This window comes from Crocodylus porosus, unplaced genomic scaffold, assembly GCF_001723895.1.
Source record: "Crocodylus porosus isolate Cpor-Errol unplaced genomic scaffold, CroPor_comp1, whole genome shotgun sequence".
NCBI lineage: Eukaryota > Metazoa > Chordata > Crocodylia > Crocodylidae > Crocodylus > Crocodylus porosus.
This window is the reverse complement of record NW_017728916.1, coordinates 26861405-26881266: the sequence shown is the minus strand read 5'-3', so window position 1 is coordinate 26881266 and position 19862 is coordinate 26861405. Positions and strand designations below refer to the sequence as shown.

The window sequence follows — 19862 nt, the reverse complement described above, 5'->3', positions numbered from 1 at the left end:
ATCCAAGCATTTCTTGAATGAGTCCAGAGTAGGTGCCTGCACCACCTCTGGAGGGAGTCTATTCCAGGTCTTGGGGGCTCAGACAGTAAAGAAAATTTTTCTTATGTCCAGGCTAAAATGGTCGTGTAGGAGTTTATGACTGTTCCTTCTTGTTTTTCCTTGGGGTGCTCTAGTGAACAGACATTCTCCCAGATCCTAATGAACACCCCTTGTGTACTTATAGGTAGCCACCAGGTCCCCCCTGAGCCTGCGCTTTTGCAGACTGAAGAGTCCCATGGCTCTCAGCCTCTCTTCATAGGGTCTATTCTCTTGCCCTCTGAACATGTGCGTGGCTCTCCTCTGGACTCTCTCAAGCTTCTTGACATCCTTCTTGAATTGCAGAGCCCAGAACTGGATGTGGTAATCCAGCTGCGGCCTCACCAAGGCTGAGTACAGTGGGAGGATGACATCCTGAGATTTACTGGAGAAGCATCTATAGATGCAAGCCAGGGTTTTGTTTGCTTTACAAGCTGCGACATAGCATTGGTGGCTCATGTCCATCTTATGGTCAGTCATGACCTCCAAGTCTCTTTCAGCAGTGGTGCTAACAAGCATGGCACTGCCAAGCCTATAAGTATGCTGCGGGGGGCAGGGGGGGAAGGGGTGTTTTTTGAGATGGAGTACTTTGCATTTATTAGTATTGAACATCATCAGGTTTCTGTCCGCCCACTTACTAAGCTTATCCAAGTCAGCCTGGATCGCTAGCCTGCCCTCAGTTTAGTGTCACTGATGAACTTAGCCAGTGCACTTCTGACACCAATGTCCACATCATTGATAAAGATATTGAAGAGAACTGATCCACGGACAGAGCGTTGGGGGACACTACTGGTCACGGAGCACCATAATGACTCACTGCCATCAACCACTACTCTCTGTGTCCAACCTCAGAGCCAATTTCCCAGCCATCAAACTGTGGTGTAGCCAAGGCCACATTTGGTCAGTTTTTCCATGAGAAGGTAATGGGACACCAGCTCAAAGGCTTTTTTAACATCCAAATATATGATATCAATCTCTTCTCCCTTGTCCAGGTGATATGTCACCTGGTCATAGAAGGAGATGAGATTTGTCAGGCAAGACTTATCCATGACAAACCCATGCTGGCTATCCCTCAGGATGTTGCCCTCAGCCAGCTTGTCCAGAAGGCTATCCTTGATAACTTTCTTGAGAATCTTACCAGGGATTGAGGACAAGCTGATTGGCCTGTAATTCCTGGCATCTACTTTCTGCCCTTTCTTGAAGATGGGTACCACATTGGTCTTCTTTCAGTCTTCAGGTACTTCACCTAAGCGCCATGAGTTTTTGAATATTTTTGCCAATGGGTGATCTATGACACCTGCCAGTTCCTTGAGTACCCTAGGGTTTAGTCTGTCAGGACCAGCTGACTTGAAGGTGTCCAGCCTCTCAAGGTGATCCTTTACTAGATCAACACCGATGTTGGCTATAAATACACCCTCACTCTGGCTGGCCCGCGTCTTGCTAGGCAGGGTGGTCCCATTGGACTGATGAAAGACTGATGCAAAATACCTGTTAAGCAGGTTGACCTTTTCCTGGGTGTCGGTTATGAACTGTCCCATTTGGTTCAGCAGGGGTCCAATGTTACCCTTGCTTGTTTTCTGACTTCCTGCGTATCTGAAAAAGGACTTTTTCTTATCCTTGATATGTGAAGCCAGATGGAGCTCGGTTGCAGCCTTGGCTTTCCTGATCTGCTCCCTGCAGATATAGACCAGTGCTGAGTAATACTCCTTGGAGGTAATTCCAACCTTCCATCCTTTATAAGTCTCTCTTTTGAGGCGTAGGAAGTCCTGAAGTTTCCTGCTGAGCCAAGGGGGTTGCTATGCCCTTTTGCTACCCTTCCTCCAAGATGGGATGGCCATCCCTTGTGCTGTCAGGTTCGCTCCCATGAGGAGCAACCACTCGTCTTGAACTCCTCTTCCAGTCGAGTCATTGTCCCTTTGGGCCTTGACAATGAGCCTCCTGAGCTGGAGTGTGCTGATTTGCATGCTCCAGCAGGCTCGATTAATCCAGTCTGCTCTGATGCGCTGTAATTAGAGTGCCTCCAAAGAATGATCTAGATCATCACATAGTCACTTAGAACAGAGTGTCTTGCCAATAGGAAATGCTAAACAAGGATGTATCTGAACTCTGGCTTCTTCTTGAAGCTTACAGGTAGAATCCTATTTCACTTGATGAACCCAGTGGCCAAAAATAGCATTCATGCAGCTAGGTAAACTGCTGTTTGGCTACATAAAGTGGCTACATGAAGTGAAATAGGATTCTGTCATGTGTGTCTGACTCAGATCTGTTAAGGGAGGCACTTCTGTCATATTGGGACCCAACTCACTTGAAGGGGAGACACGTACCTGAACCAAAACACCTAACTTACAGCAGTACCGATTTCAAAATAAAGAAATGAATGTTGTGTTTTCTCTTGAACATGTTAAATTTAAAAACATGTTTTGTTCAAACATCTAGTGGGTGAAGGATTTACCCAAAAAGTGGAATACTAGGGTTCTAGGCCAACTCGAAGAGATTTCTACCTATATTTTCTACATCTCCAGATATTGTCCTCACTACCTAGTTGTAGAATAGTTAGGAGGTGCAGGGAGGTGGGCGGCTCAACGCAGGAGCACCCCCTACTGGCCCGCCACATAGGCAACTCCTTGCCATAAGCAGCAACTGTGTGTCCCGGGCAGAGGTAGTCTGTCTGTGTCAGAGAAGTTATGTTGCCAATCTGGCAAGTAGTGTATGTAGCTGCCATATTGGAATCCAAGATGGTTACCATGAATTCACACTTCGGTCAATATTTCAGCCCCCAGTAGGGTTAGAAAATTAATTCCAATGACAAAACCAACGTTGTATGAACCAAGAAGATCAATTGTAACATTTCCATTGCAATAACCATATTGGATTCCAATGTGGCTGACTTATTAACATGTATGTATTGACTCAATGTAATTAAAAAACCTAGTAAACAGTCCTTTACTTTAATACTAAAACCTTAAAAAAAGTTATAACTCAGGCTAGCCTACTTGTTTGAGTCGCACTGAATAAGACTTTTTTTTTAAGTTTCAGAATGTAAATGTCTGATATTAATAATACATAACTCACTGGTAATGAAACACACAGACATATGTTCACCTTGAGGCAACACAAAAATGTAATAGTTTAATCCACTGGTAATATAACAGTAATCTTAATGGGTTGCTTCTCTTTATCCAAACCTTAGGCACAAGGTTAAACCATAGAAAAAGGACAAGTATGCCTGTGTCATTGCAGGAGAATACTATAGAGGAGTGTCCCTGACTGACTGCATGTTTGCTGTGTCAGAGCATTCTTGTGTCTGCCTCTTCTTGCTGTGAATGCCGTTGCAAAACATCACATTAGCTTTTCTATTAGTGAAACAACCAACAATGAGCACTTGTTCACTTCAGAAACATTGGCACGATTCTTTAAGAAGCTCCTCACTTAGTAAATTAACTAGTTTTTCTTTGTTTGCTGGTAAGGGTATGAAACTACTCATCATGTTGGTAACAGAAGAAATCTACTGCAAATGATTCTGTGGATCCACCTAGTAGTGTGAGTCCTTAATATTCTTGAGCCTGCCTTTATGAATGGAGATATGTATCTATTGAAGGCAATGTAGACTAAATTGTACAAATTGGAATAGTTGGCAAACACTTGTTGCACAAAGCAATCAGCCAAATCTCCAAATGTTCATGCTGTTTTTGGCTTTCCTATTCTCTGTACAAGATCCATACCATCAATAATAACAGCTGATTTCTCAGAAATAGCACCTGTGTGACAGGGGGGAGACATGAGGTTGGCCTGCCCACCTGTCTAGAGCAGACTGCCCTGTCATTCATGCTACAACCTGATGTATAAAAAAGGATGTAATAATGTGGGAAGCTGCTCATTTTATGCCCTGATGCCAACAGTGTTATGCAGAGCTCTTAACCTTCCCTTATACCGTGTCCCATGCCTCACAGTTGGCATCCAAAGTAAAACCCCTGCCTCAGGCATCCTCATATGTGCCTGGGCTTCCTGCCGTCTCATTAGGACCTCCAATCATGCCCTTTCACTACGGCATGAACAACATGTTCCCCCAGTGGCTGGGGGGATGCGGCAGCAGTAAGTGGGAGCTCCTGCAGACACCACCGGTGCTGTTGTGGGGGAGGGTCATGGCAAGTGCCAACCAGGGGTCAGCAACTACCCACATATGCCACCAGCAGCATCAGCCAGTGGGGATCACTGACCACCAACAGATGCTGCCAGCAGTGTCGGCAGCAGAAGGGAGGGGTGTGACAGGCTGCAACCGCGCGCAGGCGCCAGTGCCTTTTTGTGCACTGCCACACTCTGGGTACACGTGTACCCCCTATGTATTGCCCCTGTACTAAGGTCTCCATCACTGAACTGTTGGGGCCAGTCTCTGTGCAGTCCTTCTGGTGACACAGACCCTACTCTGTGCCCCTACTCAGCCCTTCAGGTCACACAGGGCCTACTCTGTTCTCTCATGCATAGCCCTTCAGGCCATCACTGCAAACCCTATTCTGTGTGGCCTGTTGCCCCCTCAATGGGGCCACTCCTTGGTCCCCCTTCACTGGGGCCGCAGAGTCTTACACCCCATGGGATTCAGGTGTCTGTAGATGTACCTGGACCCTTAACCTGTCTCTGCTACGGAGTCACTCAACAGTTTCTGGGGAGTGAGTCTATAAGGCACCCCATACTTGCCTTTCAATAGGGAGGCAACTAGTGTGGCATTTCCTGGGGATCACCCCGCCACAGGCAGTCCCACCACACCATCCTACCCTAGCAGGTTATAGTTTTAGGTCATGCCCCAGGACCAGGAACCTTCTCCATCCCTGTAGTTCCGGCCCTGTACCTCTAAGGATATTATGTGAGCAGCAGCTCCAGCCAGGTGATTTTTCCCCAAGCTGCCACCAAGTCATCCCTGAACCTATGCTTTTCCAGGCTGAAGAGTCCCATGGCTCTCAGCCTCTCGTCATAAGGCCTACTCTCTTGTCCTCTAATCATGTGTGTAGCTCTCCTCTAGACTCTTTCAAGCTTCTCCACATCCTTTCTGAATTGAGGAGTTAGGAGTTAGGTTTCAGTCTTGGCTTTCTTAGTTCACTCCCCAGAACTGGATACAGTATTCCAGCTGTGGCCTCACTAAGGCTAAGTTTTTCTTGAGATGCATTAGTAGATGCAAGCCAGAGTTTTGTTTGCTTTTTCAGCTGTGGCATTCCATTGGTGGCTCATATTGATCTTGTAGTCAATCATGACCCCTCAGTCTCTTTCAGTCATGATGCTAGCGAGTGTAGCACTGCTGAGCCTATAAATATGATGTATTTTTTTTTCTCCTGAGGTGGAGTACCTTGCATTTCTCCACATTAAATGCCTTCAGGTTTTGATCCATCCACCTTGCAAGCCTGTCAAGGTCAGCGTTAATCACCAGCCTGTTCTCTAGTGTGATCACACTTGCCCATAGTTTGGTGTTGTCAGTGAACTTAGCCAATCTGCTTTTGACACAAGAATCCAGATTCTTTATGCATACATTAAAGAGTACAGATCTCAGAATGGAGCCTTGGGGGATGCCACTTGTCACCATGTGCCATGTTGATTTGGTACCATCAACTATCACTCTCTGGGTCCAACCACGGGTCTGACCTATGAGAAATCAGCTGTTATTATTGATGGCATGGCTCTTGTACAGAGAACTGGAAAGCCAAAAACAGCGTGGATATTTGGAGCTTTGGCTGATTGCTTTGTGCAACAAGTGTTTGCCAACTATTCCAACAAGTGCAATTTAGTCAACATTCCCTTCAATAGATATATATCACCATTCACATAAGTTTCTCAAGGCTGCAGGTCCCCAACTGTACCATGAGGACATCATGGGATACCAGGACAAAGGCTTTTGTGAAGTCCAAATAGATTTTATCAACCTCTTCTCCTTTGTCCAGAGGATGTGTCATCTGGTCATAGAAGGAAATGAAATTGGTTAGGCAAGACGAACCCACAACAAATCCATGTTGGCTATCTCTCAGAACATTTCCTTCTGTTAGCCTCTTGTTAATGGTTTCTTTGATTTTTTTTTTTTTTTCAAGGTCTTTCTAGGGAATGAGGTCAAAGTGATTAGCCTGTAGTTCCCAGGATCTTCCTTCCTCCCTTTCTTGAAGATAAGCATAACATTGGTCTTCTTCCAATCTTCAGGTACCTCACCCGAGCGCCACAAGTTCTTGAATATCCTCACCATTGGTTGTGCTAACATATCAGTTAGTTCCTTTAGCACTCTTGGGTGCATTCCATCTGGGCCAACTGGTTTGTGGATGTCTAGCCTCTCAAGGTGTTCCCTCACAAGAGCTACACCAATGAAGAGTATGTGTTCACCTTTACCCTGGTAATTCTGCGTCTTGCTAGAGAGGGTAATCCCCTTTGGCTGGTGGAAGACTGACACAAAGTGATCATTAAAGAGACTGGATTTTTCCTGGGTGCTGATTATCAGCTGCCTCATTTGGTTTAGCAGGGGTCCACTGTTGCCCTTGGTGGATTTTTTTCAACTTCCCATGTATCTGAAGAAGGATGTCTTATTGTCTTTGATTCTTATAGCCAGTTTGAGTTAGGTTTCAGTCTTGGCTTTCTTAGTTCACTCCCCAGTGCTGGATACTCCTCCTTAGTGGTGTTTCCTAACTTCCATCCTTTATAAGCTTCTCTTTTTAGGTACAGGAGAGTCCTACTGAGCCAAGGGGGTCACTCAGCCCTTTTGCTACCTTTCTTATGGGCTGGAATGGACTTCCCTTGATTTTCAAGTATTGCTTCCGTAAGGAGCGTGTCATCATGGACTCCCCTTCCTGTCAGATCAGGGCCTCAACAACTAGCCTCCTAAGCTTGTGAAAGCTGGCTTTCCTAAAGTCAAAGGTTTCTGCATTGCTGACTAATTTGCCATGGTAAACTCATGGTCACTGTCTCCCAGCTTTCCTTCAATTCTCAGGTCACTCATTAGATCGTCCCCTTTGGCCAGTACCAGGTCCAGCAGCACCTTACCTCTACTTGTCTAAAAAAGTCTATGGGCCAACAAGAGCTCATCAATGCATGTGAGGAAGCTTTGCAAACTATTGGATTTGGCTGAGTGCACTTCCCATGAGATGTCAAGGTAGTTGAAGTCACCCATGACAACCATGCACTGAGAGCATGCAGCCTCTGCCAGTTCCCTAGTGAATTCATGGTCAAACTCCTGTTCCTGATGAGGTGGTCTGTAGTAGACTCCTACTGTTATATCCCCTTCACCACATTCCCCCTGTATTCTAACCCAGAGGGTCTCAGGTCACCCTCCTTGGGAGCCAATCTCTGCTTGTAGGGAACTGAACTGCTCCTTCAGATAGAGAGCTACATCCCCACCCTTTCTTGTAACATGATCCTTCCTGTACAAGGTATAGCCACACCTGTGATCCAGTCATATGTGGAGTCCCACCAGGTCTCTGTTATCCCTATGAAATGGTATTAATTTCTGTTTAGCAGAAGAGCCAGTTCCTCCTGTTTGTTCCTCAGGCTCCTGGCATTTGTGTATAGGCAAGTAAGCCTGCCATTAGAAGCCCTAGGCTTTCCTGCACTCCTAGAAGAGTCCCATCCCTGAACTGGGGTAGGAGTGAGTTCCCTTGTGTAACCTGACCAGCTGATTTTGTGGTTGATGCTTGGTGGGCTTGCATTGGTGGTTGTTCATCCACTCCCCGGCAAACTTAGTTTAAAGCCCAGTTCAGCAGGTCAGTCATTCTGGCAGACAAGAGCTTCTTCCCCATTGGAGTGAAGTGGAGGCTGTCCCTTCCCAACAAACTGCTGCCTCTCTCTCTGAAGTGTGGACGGTGGTCAAAGAAGCTAAAACCTTCACAATGGTACCAATGTTGCAGTCTTCTGTTTATTTCTTCCACTTGTCTCTCCTTCCTATGCTGGTGACCTGTAACAAGAAGGATTAAGGAGAAAATCACTTGCACCCCCAACCCTCTGAGCCCCACTCCCAGAGCCCTGTAGTCACGCATAACCCAGCTGGGGTTGCTGTGAGCCATGTCATTTGTGTCCACATGGATGAGGAGCATGTGGTAGTGGTTGGAGGGCCAGACAAGTTTCAGGATTCTCTCAGCTACATCCTGGATACGGGTCCCTGGGAGGCAGCAGATCTCATGGGCTAAGGGGTCAGGCTAGTAGATCTCTCCTTCTGTCCCCCTCAAGAGGGAGCCTCCCTTGAAGACCACTCTGCATTTCTTTTTCGGGGTAGTTGCTGGTTTCTTTTCTTCCTCAGGTACTGGCTTTGGCAGCTGTACTGGTGCTGTGAGAAGTTTGTACCTATTGTGAAGATCTAAGGTGGGGATGACCCTGTTGCAGCGTGCCTTGGGGCCAGAGACAACCTTCATCCAAGTGACCCCTGGTTGGACTTTGTGGGAGCTCCTCTTGTCCATCCTTGTCATGCCAAGCAACTCTGTTCTTCTCTCTTCTTTCTTCAGGCAAAGAGCCTGGCAGAAGGCATTGATCTCCACTTCACTATCCCTGATGGGTATGCAGCCTAAGCACCACAGTCTGGAGCTCCCCTGTCCAGCACTCCAAAGACTCCAGTGTAGAGCAAACCTCACAAGGGGAGGTGTCATTGCTTCTTATTCCAGGCTTCTGTCATTGCTCCTGATCTCTGTTGCATTTGATGTGTTTCCTTCTGCTGTGCTGTCCCGTAGTTGAGTTTACAATCTTGAAGGCTTTCAGTTATGATTTGGATGTGTTTGCGTAAAAACTCTTGGTAGCATCTGCAGTAAGACGTTTCTGGATAACAGTGTTCACAGTTTCTCTTCCTTTGCCACTTGCATTCAGAACATCTAATGCAATATCTTCTGGCACAACATCTCCGGTAGAAATAAATGACAGCTTCTTGTGGAAACCTTAAACAAGTATAACCTTGCAACTTCCTATTATAACAATTTGACATTTTGGTAATCTTGTTTCAGTAGTGTCCTCTGTCTTTTGTTATGATTGAACTATGTTGTTGTATTCATCCCAAACATTTTGATTTGCCATCTCGGTTAGGTGATCTCTTTCATTGTAGTTCAGTTCCCATAGCCATCTAGCTGATTCCTTGCATGTTATGTTTGCTATGGCACCAGCAATTTTTCACACCTTGCTAGCATGCTGTATTGCCTGGTTGGTTGAAATGTTTACAGATGAGAGATTAGTTTTCTTGATCCCAAATCATCCTTCTACAATCTTTCAATATACCACTGGAGAAAAAAATAGCTAAACCCTTCATATATTCAAGATATACTGACTCCCATCTCATGTAACTGGTATGATTATGCACAGCTATCAGTGGAAGCATTTCTTAAAAGGCACATAAATGCTCATGCCAGTTTTCTTCACATTCGGCCCTAATGAAGCACAAGAGAGCATTGACTAATTTCAAATAGTTCATCTAGTACTTGAATATACCTTGATGGGAGTGTTCTTCCACAGATTCTTGAAGTAGAATTACAGTCTTTTGCAGATCCACGAATAAGTCTCTCACTGCATTCCTTCCTGCCTCATAGTCATTGTTTCTGAATGCAACAGCTATGTTTGGAAAGGTGGTCAGCAACATCATAATCTAATTCAGGGGTGGGCAAAATGATGGATCTGACTGGTAGCTGGATTCCATTTCCCAGCAGCCCTTGCCCACTTTGCTGCAGCTGGTTTCCATGGAGACCTCAGGAGTGGTGGGGCTGTGACAGTACAGGGACAGAGTTTCCATGGAGACTAGCCCCAGCAACACTGGCAGGGCCACAGCTGGACAGGGAGCTGCTCCGGGGCTGGGGCCAAAATCTTGTACTGGTGACAATGTGGTCTGTATCCCAGCCCCAGCCCTGAAGCAGCTCCTTGTCCAGCTGTGCACCCTGCCAGTGCTGCTAGAGCTAGTCTTCATGGAAAGCCTGGACCCGTGGTTTTATGGCCCCACCACTCCTAGGGTATCCATGGAAAGTGGCTGCAGTGATGCAGGCAGTGACTCCTGGGAAATGGAGTTTGTCACTGGCCCCATCTGGCCTGCAGGCTGGAATTTGTCTACTCCTGATCTAATCCTTTGCTTCAACTGGACAACCACAGAATGAATTTATCAAAACATGCCATATTACTTTACATGTTATCCTGTGTGCTCTGATAGCATGGTTGCACAACTTTCCTTTCATTATGTTGGTGGCGGTGTTTTCTGAAAATAATCTGCTTTTTGTCCAACAGTCTTCAAGTCTTGAAGTGGTGAAATGCTGACTAATTGATGTTGGGTAAACTATGATGTTATGGTGTCGCAGAGCACTCAGGTGCCCTGCGCCTGAGTAGAAATGGCTTGGGAGAGGCCCCTAGTGGCAAGAAGGGGGAGGCTCAGCTGCCAGTCACCAGGACAGCCAAACTCACAGGTGCTGGTTGCTAGGGCAACCGGTGGAGCCAGCTGATGGGAAGGGGTAGGGCTTGGCCTTTCCTAAGCCCCAGGTGTGAGGCCGGGAGGGCAGTTCCCCTCTGGCTGCCAAGGGAGGGAGAGCTCGGCCAGTGTAGACAGAAGGGAGAAGCCTGACTGCATGAGCATCCCCTGATCGCTGCTATGGGTTGGAGTATTTCCCGGTAGGGATTGAATGTTGTTTGGCTGGACGGTTTAGCTTTTATGTTATAGCTTGGGGGGCTTTGTGTTTTTTGTGTTTGCTGTTTTCACAGGAGGACCGGGTAAAGCTATTAGGGGTTGGAGGAGGCCTCATAGGGGCTCCACAGTAGCATGGAGTCCCTGGCGCCAGAGAGGGCACAACATTTGGGGTGCATTGACCCCAGCCCTAGAGAAAGGGGGCAGTGAGGAGCCCAGAGAGAGGGCCACGAGGAGAGAGAAGCCCCAGAGAAGGAGGGCAGGGCAAGCCCTGGTGCAAGAGAGGGGCTGCGAGGAGCCCCAAGGAGGTAAAAGAGAGGGCCAAGTCACTACAGGGCCCAGGTCAAAACCACATCAGTACCATCTGCGAGGCTTGGGCTGTGGTGTAGGGGAGCAAAAGGAGACGCAGATAGCACCGGTGCATAAAGTGGGCAGCCTCCCGCTAATTACATCACTCAATTAATCAATTAAGATCAAGGCATGGCAGGTGAGTAAGCAGGTGGTTGCTCCATAGCAGGAGGGTGGAGTCACCAATAGAAAGGCTCCAGTAGTGATACTCCTGTCACATATGGCTACCTCCTAGATGAATGATTATGTCTTCACTCTTCTGGTTGAGTGCACACACATTCATTCATTTTGCTATACAATTCCCAATCAAACATTATGACTGAGTGCTGTTATCCCAGGAACCCTGTAATAATCCCAGGAATTGTTTTACATTACATGATGACAGATGTCATCCTCAGATGTTGGTGCAGACAGTATGGGACAAAATCCAACAATCAATAGTGGTGAAATATCAACAGTAAGAAACTGGTTAAATTCTGTCCACCCTAGCATAATAACGTTTTTTTGGTTGTCAGCTGATGTTCTCCCCAGTATCCATGGTAGTTTTGCTGACATGTCTTGAACAACTGTGTTTTCAAGCTTTTTATTTGTGTTACTACTACCTGTACTATGGAAGGTTGATTTCAGTGACATGTTACTGGTCATCATCACTGGAATGACTTTGTTAAATTCAGTTGCTACACCTTTCCAGGTTCTTTTCCTTCCTATTACTTTGGTATTTTCTTGAATTTCAACTGGTTTTGATGGTTCTCTTTGAAATGCTAGAATTTGCATTGCATGAAATATTTGTTTTGCATCCAATGTCTCCTCCAAGATGCCAGTGTCTGACAAAAAACCAATAAAATAACCAGGAATGAGATTCCTTGGGATAACAACTCCATTTTCCCTAAATTCCTTTAAGTTTTTCTAAGCAATGGTGGTCTCAGTGTGAAGAACTATGTCATATGGTATGCTGAATCCAGCAGTGTGGAGACTTTTTACCAGCTTCTTAGATGTAGTTGCATGATGCATCAATAAGCCTAATCCATTGTGTTTTGGCATTAGGAGCATTTATACTCATACTTTTTTTTCCCAGTGATGCACCGGAGATCCTCTGCTTTGGAGCAGACTAATTGAGTCTGCTCAGGTGAGGTGAGCTGAGGTGAGCTGCACTGCACCACATGCAGTTGTATAAGCAGCGAAATACATGTTGGCATGCAGAAAATGGCAGCAGTGTGCTTTTAAACTAAAGCACCTCCAAGGTGCTTTTCAAAGTGCCCAGTGCTGTGATGCATACTTGTGTAAAAATGCCCTAGCTTTTTGGCCCTTGATTGTAGGTAAACCAACTCCTGACATCTAGACACAGATGCACTGAATATATTTCTTATCTGGTCAATGACTTTCAATATCTATGTCATCATCATCATCTTCCAAACTCAAATAGATCAATGTGTAAAGACTATCAGGAACATATTTTGGGGATTGCTCTTCATTCAAGTTGCTGCATCCCTTGAGTGCAGCATAGTACAAGTTTCATGTGTCCAAAACCGCCTCTTTGAACTGCTGACCAAAGGCTTTCTCATCATTTATATGCAAAGTTACAACTGCTTGTACAGCTTTACCAGTTGTCATAGTTCAAAAGAAAAGGAGTGGAAGATTTGCATTTCTTTGATGCTGAAACTGAATTTTAGTAAGGCTGAAGTTTGTGCTTCATTTGCTTCAATGGGGTCAGAAGACATTCACCACCATCTTCTTCTAAATTGCAATATCTTTCAAGTATATTTTTTCAAACTGTACACTTTTTTCCATGCAAAACTGGCATCTAGTTCATCAATCACTTGATGCCATGTCTTGCTTCATGAGAAAGAAGAATACTTTCTTGCACAATATACATATGCAAATAGGAATGAGAGACTTGTTGCTTCCATTGTTCCCCCAACCTGGATTCAGGATGGTCACATGCCTCAGCAACTATTAGATCTTTTACACCAGCTTGGCAATGCAACACTTCATTGTTTTCTATCAGCTTGCGTACTTCATAGGCTGATTCAAACAACACCACTTGACTCAGTTTCTTCTTAGAATGTTTCTGGCAGAATATGCACATCCTCCAGTGAACTGCTGGAGTACATGATCTATTTGATGTCCTAGTGTGTTCTTCACTTGATGTTGTTGGCAGGATTTCCCTTTCATATTCTATTTTGTGTGACGTTCTTAACTGTCTCTCAGTGTGTCCTTTGTGTGGAAAAGAACTGTAGCAAGAATGGTGCCAATAGAGGCTTTGGAATGTTGCCACACAGGTTCAACACACCATGATTTTATCTCAAGAATACCGCCATAACAAGTAACAAATTCAGAAATGGTCCTACACTAAACTAGTGCCTCATTTATTCATGCAATTCCAGTAGGTGTACTTAAGCTAATCATTGATGGCAAACCTACTTCAAGACATATGATGCATCTTATTGATTCCAAGTCATAGCTACTGTGCTTTGCTGGACTCAGTAATGCTGTTGGCTCCATTATGATATTTTCTTAAGGGTGGTAAGGGTGCAGCTCTTGTTGATAATCTGAATTAGAGGTGTTCATGTCAAGGTAATATGAAACAGAACAGAGTTGATATAGCAACTTTGCAAACCTTTTAGGTATCTAATAATGAACAAAACTGTAAATTGATGGCAGCCATATTAGAATCCAATATGGTTTCCACAATGGAAATATTATGATTGATCTCAGTCCATACAATGTTGGTTCCATCATTGGAATTAATTTTCTGTCACTACTGGGGGCTGAAATTGACCCAAATGTGAATTCACAAGTAGTCATCATTGATTCCAATATAGTGGCTACTTGCCATGTTGACAACATAGCTTTTCTGGCACAGGTAGACCATCTATACCTGAAACAGTGTTTCTGCTTGTGGCAATGAATTGCTTATGGAGTAACACATTTACCTTTTTACTGTACTATAACAAACATATTCTGATTTGGCCTGTGTTCTGCAAATGGAGACGAGATTTACTTTAAAATGTTTCTGTTCAATTAAAGTCATCAGCTAAAACAGAAATTAGAGACTGACAAGGCTGGAATTACTACTTTAGCATTTATGTTTGATTGCATTCTTTACTCATCAAATTTGTATTTATTGCAAATATGCCCCTTAAGATATGGACAGAAAAAGACTATGGTGAGTTAAAAGGGCAGCAACTTTTTCCTGTGCCTTCCCTATCCTGTGTTATGGAAGCTAAACTCTGCTACTTCAGTAGTCGTTACATTCAGGACTGTATTTCCCTGGTCAAACTTCCAACTATTGCTGGACATAGTAGCCATAGGAAACAGTTCCTATGGATCATGAATCTCCCACTCCTGATCTCATTAACTCAGTATGTTTTGTTAATCTGTGTGTTCTCTTAAAGTAACATTTGAGGTTTTATTTTTGCCTCCTATTCAGAAAACAATTTTTTAGTCAATAGGTATTCATTGAAACCTTCCAAACAATAAAAATATAACTTTTTAACTAGTAATTATGTATGCTTCAATTTAGCTGCCGCATCAACCGTATTCTAGAATCACCCAGAGGAAATGCTCTCCTTGTTGGTGTAGGTGGAAGTGGCAAGCAGAGCCTGACAAGACTTGCAGCTTTCATTAGTTCATTGGACGTGTTCCAGATCACTCTGAAGAAAGGTTATGGGATCCCTGACCTGAAGGTAGGAGCTTTTGAAAGTGGGAAGAAGCAGAAAACAACATTTCTTCCTCTGAAAACTTTGTCTATACTATGTTTTGAATGCTCACAACTTGATGTTTGTTCAGTGCTTTGGAATTGTACAGGGCTACAGAATTTCCAGCAGAATAATTAATTATTTATAATGGAATCAAGAAACTATAATCAGCTGGGAGGAATCTATCACAGAACATTATAAGTAAAAAGGAAGAATTTACTTACCTATATCTGGTCTGCCTTCCTGTTCTTAGATGTTATAGGACAGGGTTGTCAACAGGCTGGATCTGGCCCACAGAGCTATCTGTTGCCCCATGGGGCTCCTAGAAGAACTGAGGATTTGGGGGCAGGGGAGGTGGTGGGAGGGACCTCCACTGGATTCCTAGATGTGGGACTCTATAGGGGAAGTGTGTTGGGGGCAGTGGGAAAGGGGAAGGGGTAGAAAAGGCAACCAATAGCTGTGAGGTGTTCCTTTGTCCAGATCCAGCTCAGTGGAGTTTGACACCCCTGCTGTAGGAGAAGGTGAGAGAAGTACATAGTTCTCTGTAACATCCATCCTGGGACTATTTTATGTACAGGCAACCGGGGACCAGAAAACGATAAAATGGAATGGCTTTGCTGCATTTAAACTCAATCATTTATGAATGTTTTATCTGCTTGTAAATGATGCTGATAAAACCTGTTTTTGCAATAATACCTAGCTCTTATATGGTGCTTTTCATTGGTATATTTCAAAGCAGTTTTCAGTAGAGGTTAGTACTGTTATCCCTAAACTGGTTGTTGCCTTTCTCTTTGGTTAAGTAGTCTGTTCTGTCTCTAAAAGGTATATTTGGATTTTAGTATTTATAAAATGTTTTTCAAAACAGGTCCTTGTTTCAGTTTCTGCAAAGGCATAATATAATGTGATGGTTCTTTCACTCTGCACCCATTGTAGGAGAATTTATGACATATGAATTTATTGGTTTTTCAGGTATAAAAGAGCAAAATGGCAACAGATCATTCAGTCTCCACTGCCCATTAATGCACAAATATTTATGGTGAATAGCATAATAGCAGAAAAAGCATTTACTTCCTGAAGCACTAAAATTATTTAGAAGCAAGTTGGAGTGTATTACCTTCAGTTTCCATAGCATCATTTTGACACAAATTAATAGAAAAGCCAATTCCAATTCTACAAAATAGATGTGTTTCTGTAGCTGAAGTGGAAACAGTTTTCTCTTCATAGCTTAGAAGGTGACCTTTCTATCAATGAGGGAAGATATATGTTGTAATCATTAAGGCCCTATTGTTGCAAACTATTTTATCATCCCATAAAAGTTTGAAAAAAAATCCCTTATTTACATTAGGATGAAACAAAGATCTTTGAATGAAAGGAAGGCCAGTGCATCCATTTCCTGTATAGGACACTGACATTCAAATTCTTGTTCAAACCCAGACTGAGCAAAAACTTTAAGTTATATTGGTCATTTTTGGTAGAAATGTTTTATTTCTTTGGCTGTTGATTATTTTGGGATGAGTACATCTCTACCTTGCTATTCCTAGACCAAAGAAACATTTCTTGTCAAAATTGCTATGTACATTTCTGCAAAAATGGATTCAATGGATTGTCATTTTACAGCTAAAATAAATCTTTATTTATTTAATAATTAGATTTTTATCCCACGCTATGCAAAAGACTGAGTGGCTTGACTGCCTTTAAGTGGAATCCCAATGAAAACAATGCAGAAGTTGGATTTCCCTCTTTAGTGGAGTGACTAGTTTGGTAGAGGAGGGGAATGTAGTAGAAATAATATACTTGGATTTGAGTGGGTCTTTTGGTGCTATCAGACATGACATTCCATTAAAAACAAAACAGAAGAAATAGGGGCTAGATAGACCCCTGTGAAAGGGGTCTGCTTAAAAAGGAGGTCTGGCAACAAGTTTAGATGCTGTCTGATCTGTGTCATGGTACTTACTGCATTGTTTAGAAGTCAGAAAGCCACAGGTACAAACATTTTTTTCTAGGTCAGTGTTACTCAGAACTCGGCTCTCCCAATTTTTATATGAATATGCTAACTATTCAGCTATTGGGCTAAAGTATGAGAGCGCTCTTAGAATCATATAAAGTTACAGTTGGAAGGAACCTCAGGGAGGTCATCTAGTCTAACCCCCTTCTCAAAGCAGGACCATCCTCAGTTAGATCATTCCAGCCAAAGCTTTGTCTAGCTAGCTTTTGAAAGCCTCCAAGGGTGGCACTTCCACCACTTCTCTGGGTAACCTGTTCCAGTGGCTTACTACTCTCCTAGTGACACAGTTAAGTGCCCTCATTGCCAGGAAACAGAATCGTTACCTTGGCATAAGTGCCAATAATGTCACTTAGATTACTAAAAACTGCCACATAGATGATCAAAGGGAAACAACTCTAGCCCTTGCAGTTGCAGCATCCCTAGTACCACTCAGAGCCCAGAGGTTTGCACTGGAATCTCTGAGTTAGCTGAAAAACAGGTAAAAATTATATGTAAGCAGTTGCTTAGTTATTAAGTAGAGGGCCATGTTCTTTGTTTATTCTTGTAAATCTGTGTGACCTCATGACATGTTCTACTTTGTTTGATATTTTTCCTAGTGCTGCATAGTCATAAATGACATGGTATGAGGTACAAAACTACAGGTGTTGAAGAAAAAGTCTCAACAAACCTGCTACTAGATGAGCATTAAAAATAACCTGAAGGTTTCAAGACTTCGTAGGAGAAATAGTCACAGCATCTCTGTTTCTGCAGAGCCTAGTATAACAGAACTGTGTCCCCTCAGGATACATCACTGTGCTGCTCACAAAACCCTTTCTGATATTCAGAGCTATTGCATTGATTTGTATCCTTAAACTCAAGCCTTTGTCAGTTGAACTGCATAATTTGCTTTCCATTATCAGTGAAACATGAAAAATGAGTAAAACAATAAAAATATGTCCCAAATAACAGAGAGAGCATTTGGTTCAGGAAGCTTAAGTTTTGCAAATATGAGCTGCATATCTTTCTAGGGCCATCTAAGCAGAGTCTGTTCAGAAGTTCCAGTCCTGTTTTATCTTTTGGAAGCAACTGTTTTTTGTTGCAGTTCCCTTTTTGCTGTAATTTCTTTGCAAACCTGTCCCTCTGCAGTGCCAAATATATTTCAATAGAGGAGATCACATGACTATGATAGAAATCGAGCTATCTTGGAGAGAGAGGGGGCATCTGATATATGCTATAGAATCTGTTTGGATATGCACTGTTACTACTAGAAAGGGATGAAGGAAGGAAGACAGTACAAGTTAACAAGCCTGACTGGGAAGAAATATTATTAATTGTTCACAGCATAGAAAAATAAATTAGATAGTGAAGAACATCTTTTATAATATTTATATAGTTTCACTCCTCTGCAGGCTATTCTTTAACTGAAACTACCAAGGTGTGGTCTGCTGGAACCATGCCAACCTCAGTGCTCTTACCTAAGAAATTATTTGTTTTATTGGTATGCATTTATTGGGGAAACAAGGAAGAACTATGGAATAAGGATGGAAAGGAATTGGCTGTCCATGTACTTAAATCATCTTTCTAGTACAACTCACTTTATTCCCACCACATATATGGCCCACCATGTTCCATAATTTGCCCCAAACCCAGACTTTACTTACTCTAGCTGCAGCCACTGCTTGAATTTCACTGTGAAAAGAGTCTCCACAGTCTAGAACTATCTACGCTTCAGGCTGCTCTGGAATTTTAGCATCTATTTCAGCTGAGAAAGCATCAGTGCTTCATCTTCAACAATATTCAAAAAAAAACTTTAAATAGACCATTTTATGAATAAAATAATTCAGAACATGATGACATACTTTGTGTCTCAGCTCCTTGGGGAAGGGTCTGTCTTTTGCACAGCACTGAGCACATTGTCAAGGTTTACTACAACAGCAATGCTTTTTTTAACAGTGTACTTAGAGAGGTCCAGCTATGAAGGTGGAAATGATTCAAGGAACAAACTTCATGATGATTTATTGTTATTGATTTTTTAAATTATTATTATTTATTTAATGGAAAGATTTTTCAGGGACTAACTTCCCTCTTGAAATGTTCCAATTGAGAAAACAATACGTAAATGAGACATTGAAGCAAATAACAACAAACTGCTTAATCTTTTTTTAATTTCAACCTACAGGCAGACTTGGCAAGCCAGTACCTTAAAGCCGGAGTTAAGAATATTGGCACTGTATTTCTTATGACTGATGCACAAGTGGCCGATGAAAGGTTCTTAGTGCTGGTGAATGACTTGTTAGCTTCAGGTACATGCCTCATTGACTATTTCTGATTTCCTTTCCCATGTAAATGTGTACACTGTAATGTCTGTAGCCTTTTCAAGGAATTCTAACATTTGTTAAAAGGAATAAAATAAGGTACAAAAAATATTTGGACATCCTTTGAGCAGGTGGGGTTAGGTATTGAGGTTTTGCTTGGGGTGTCTTTTGGGGAATTGTTTGTCATTTGCTATTTCATTTTAATATTAATCATAGAATCATAGAAGTAGGGTCGGAAGGGACCTTGTAGATCTTCAAGTCCGACCCCCCGCCTGGGCAGGAGAAAAACTGGAATCAAATGAGTCCGACCAGGCAGGCATCAAGCCTCTTCTTAAAGACCCCCAGGGTAGGAGCCAGCACCACCTCCCTTGGAAGTTGGTTCCAGCTCCTAGCCGCCCTGACTGTGAAGTAGTTCTTGCGGATGTCTAATCTAAACCTACTCTCCAACAACTTGTGGCCATTATTCCTTGTTATGCCAGGGGGCGCTCGGGGAAACAGTGTCTCCCTCAAACCCTTCTGGTCCCCCCTAGTGAGTTTATAGACAATCATCAGGTCCCCCCCTCAACCTTTTCTTGTGAAGGCTGAACAGGTTTAGGTCCCACAGTCTTTCATTGTAGGGTCTGCCCTGTTTTCCCTGGATCATGCAGGTGGCCCTCCTCTGGAACCTCTCCATGTTGTCCACATCCCTCCTGAAGCAGGGCATGCAGAACTGGATGCAGTGCTCCAGCTGTGCCCTGACCAGTGTCGCGTAGAGGGGAAGGATCACCTCCTTGGCCCTGCTTGAGATGCACCTGTGGATGCACGACAAGGTCCGGTTAGCCCTGCCAACCGTGACCTCACATTGTCAG

At 43.5% G+C, this 19862-nt stretch overlaps 1 protein-coding gene across 1 annotated transcript in view; it reads left to right on the top strand.

Moving 5' to 3' along the window:
- DNAH9 (dynein axonemal heavy chain 9) overlaps window positions 1-19862 on the top strand; it is a 388028-nt gene that overhangs the window by 162218 nt on the left and 205948 nt on the right. The window contains exons 28-29 of the mRNA XM_019536510.1: window positions 14541-14703; window positions 18879-19002. Coding sequence (XP_019392055.1) covers window positions 14541-14703; window positions 18879-19002 — 287 coding nt within the window. The remainder of the gene's footprint in view (window positions 1-14540; window positions 14704-18878; window positions 19003-19862) is intronic.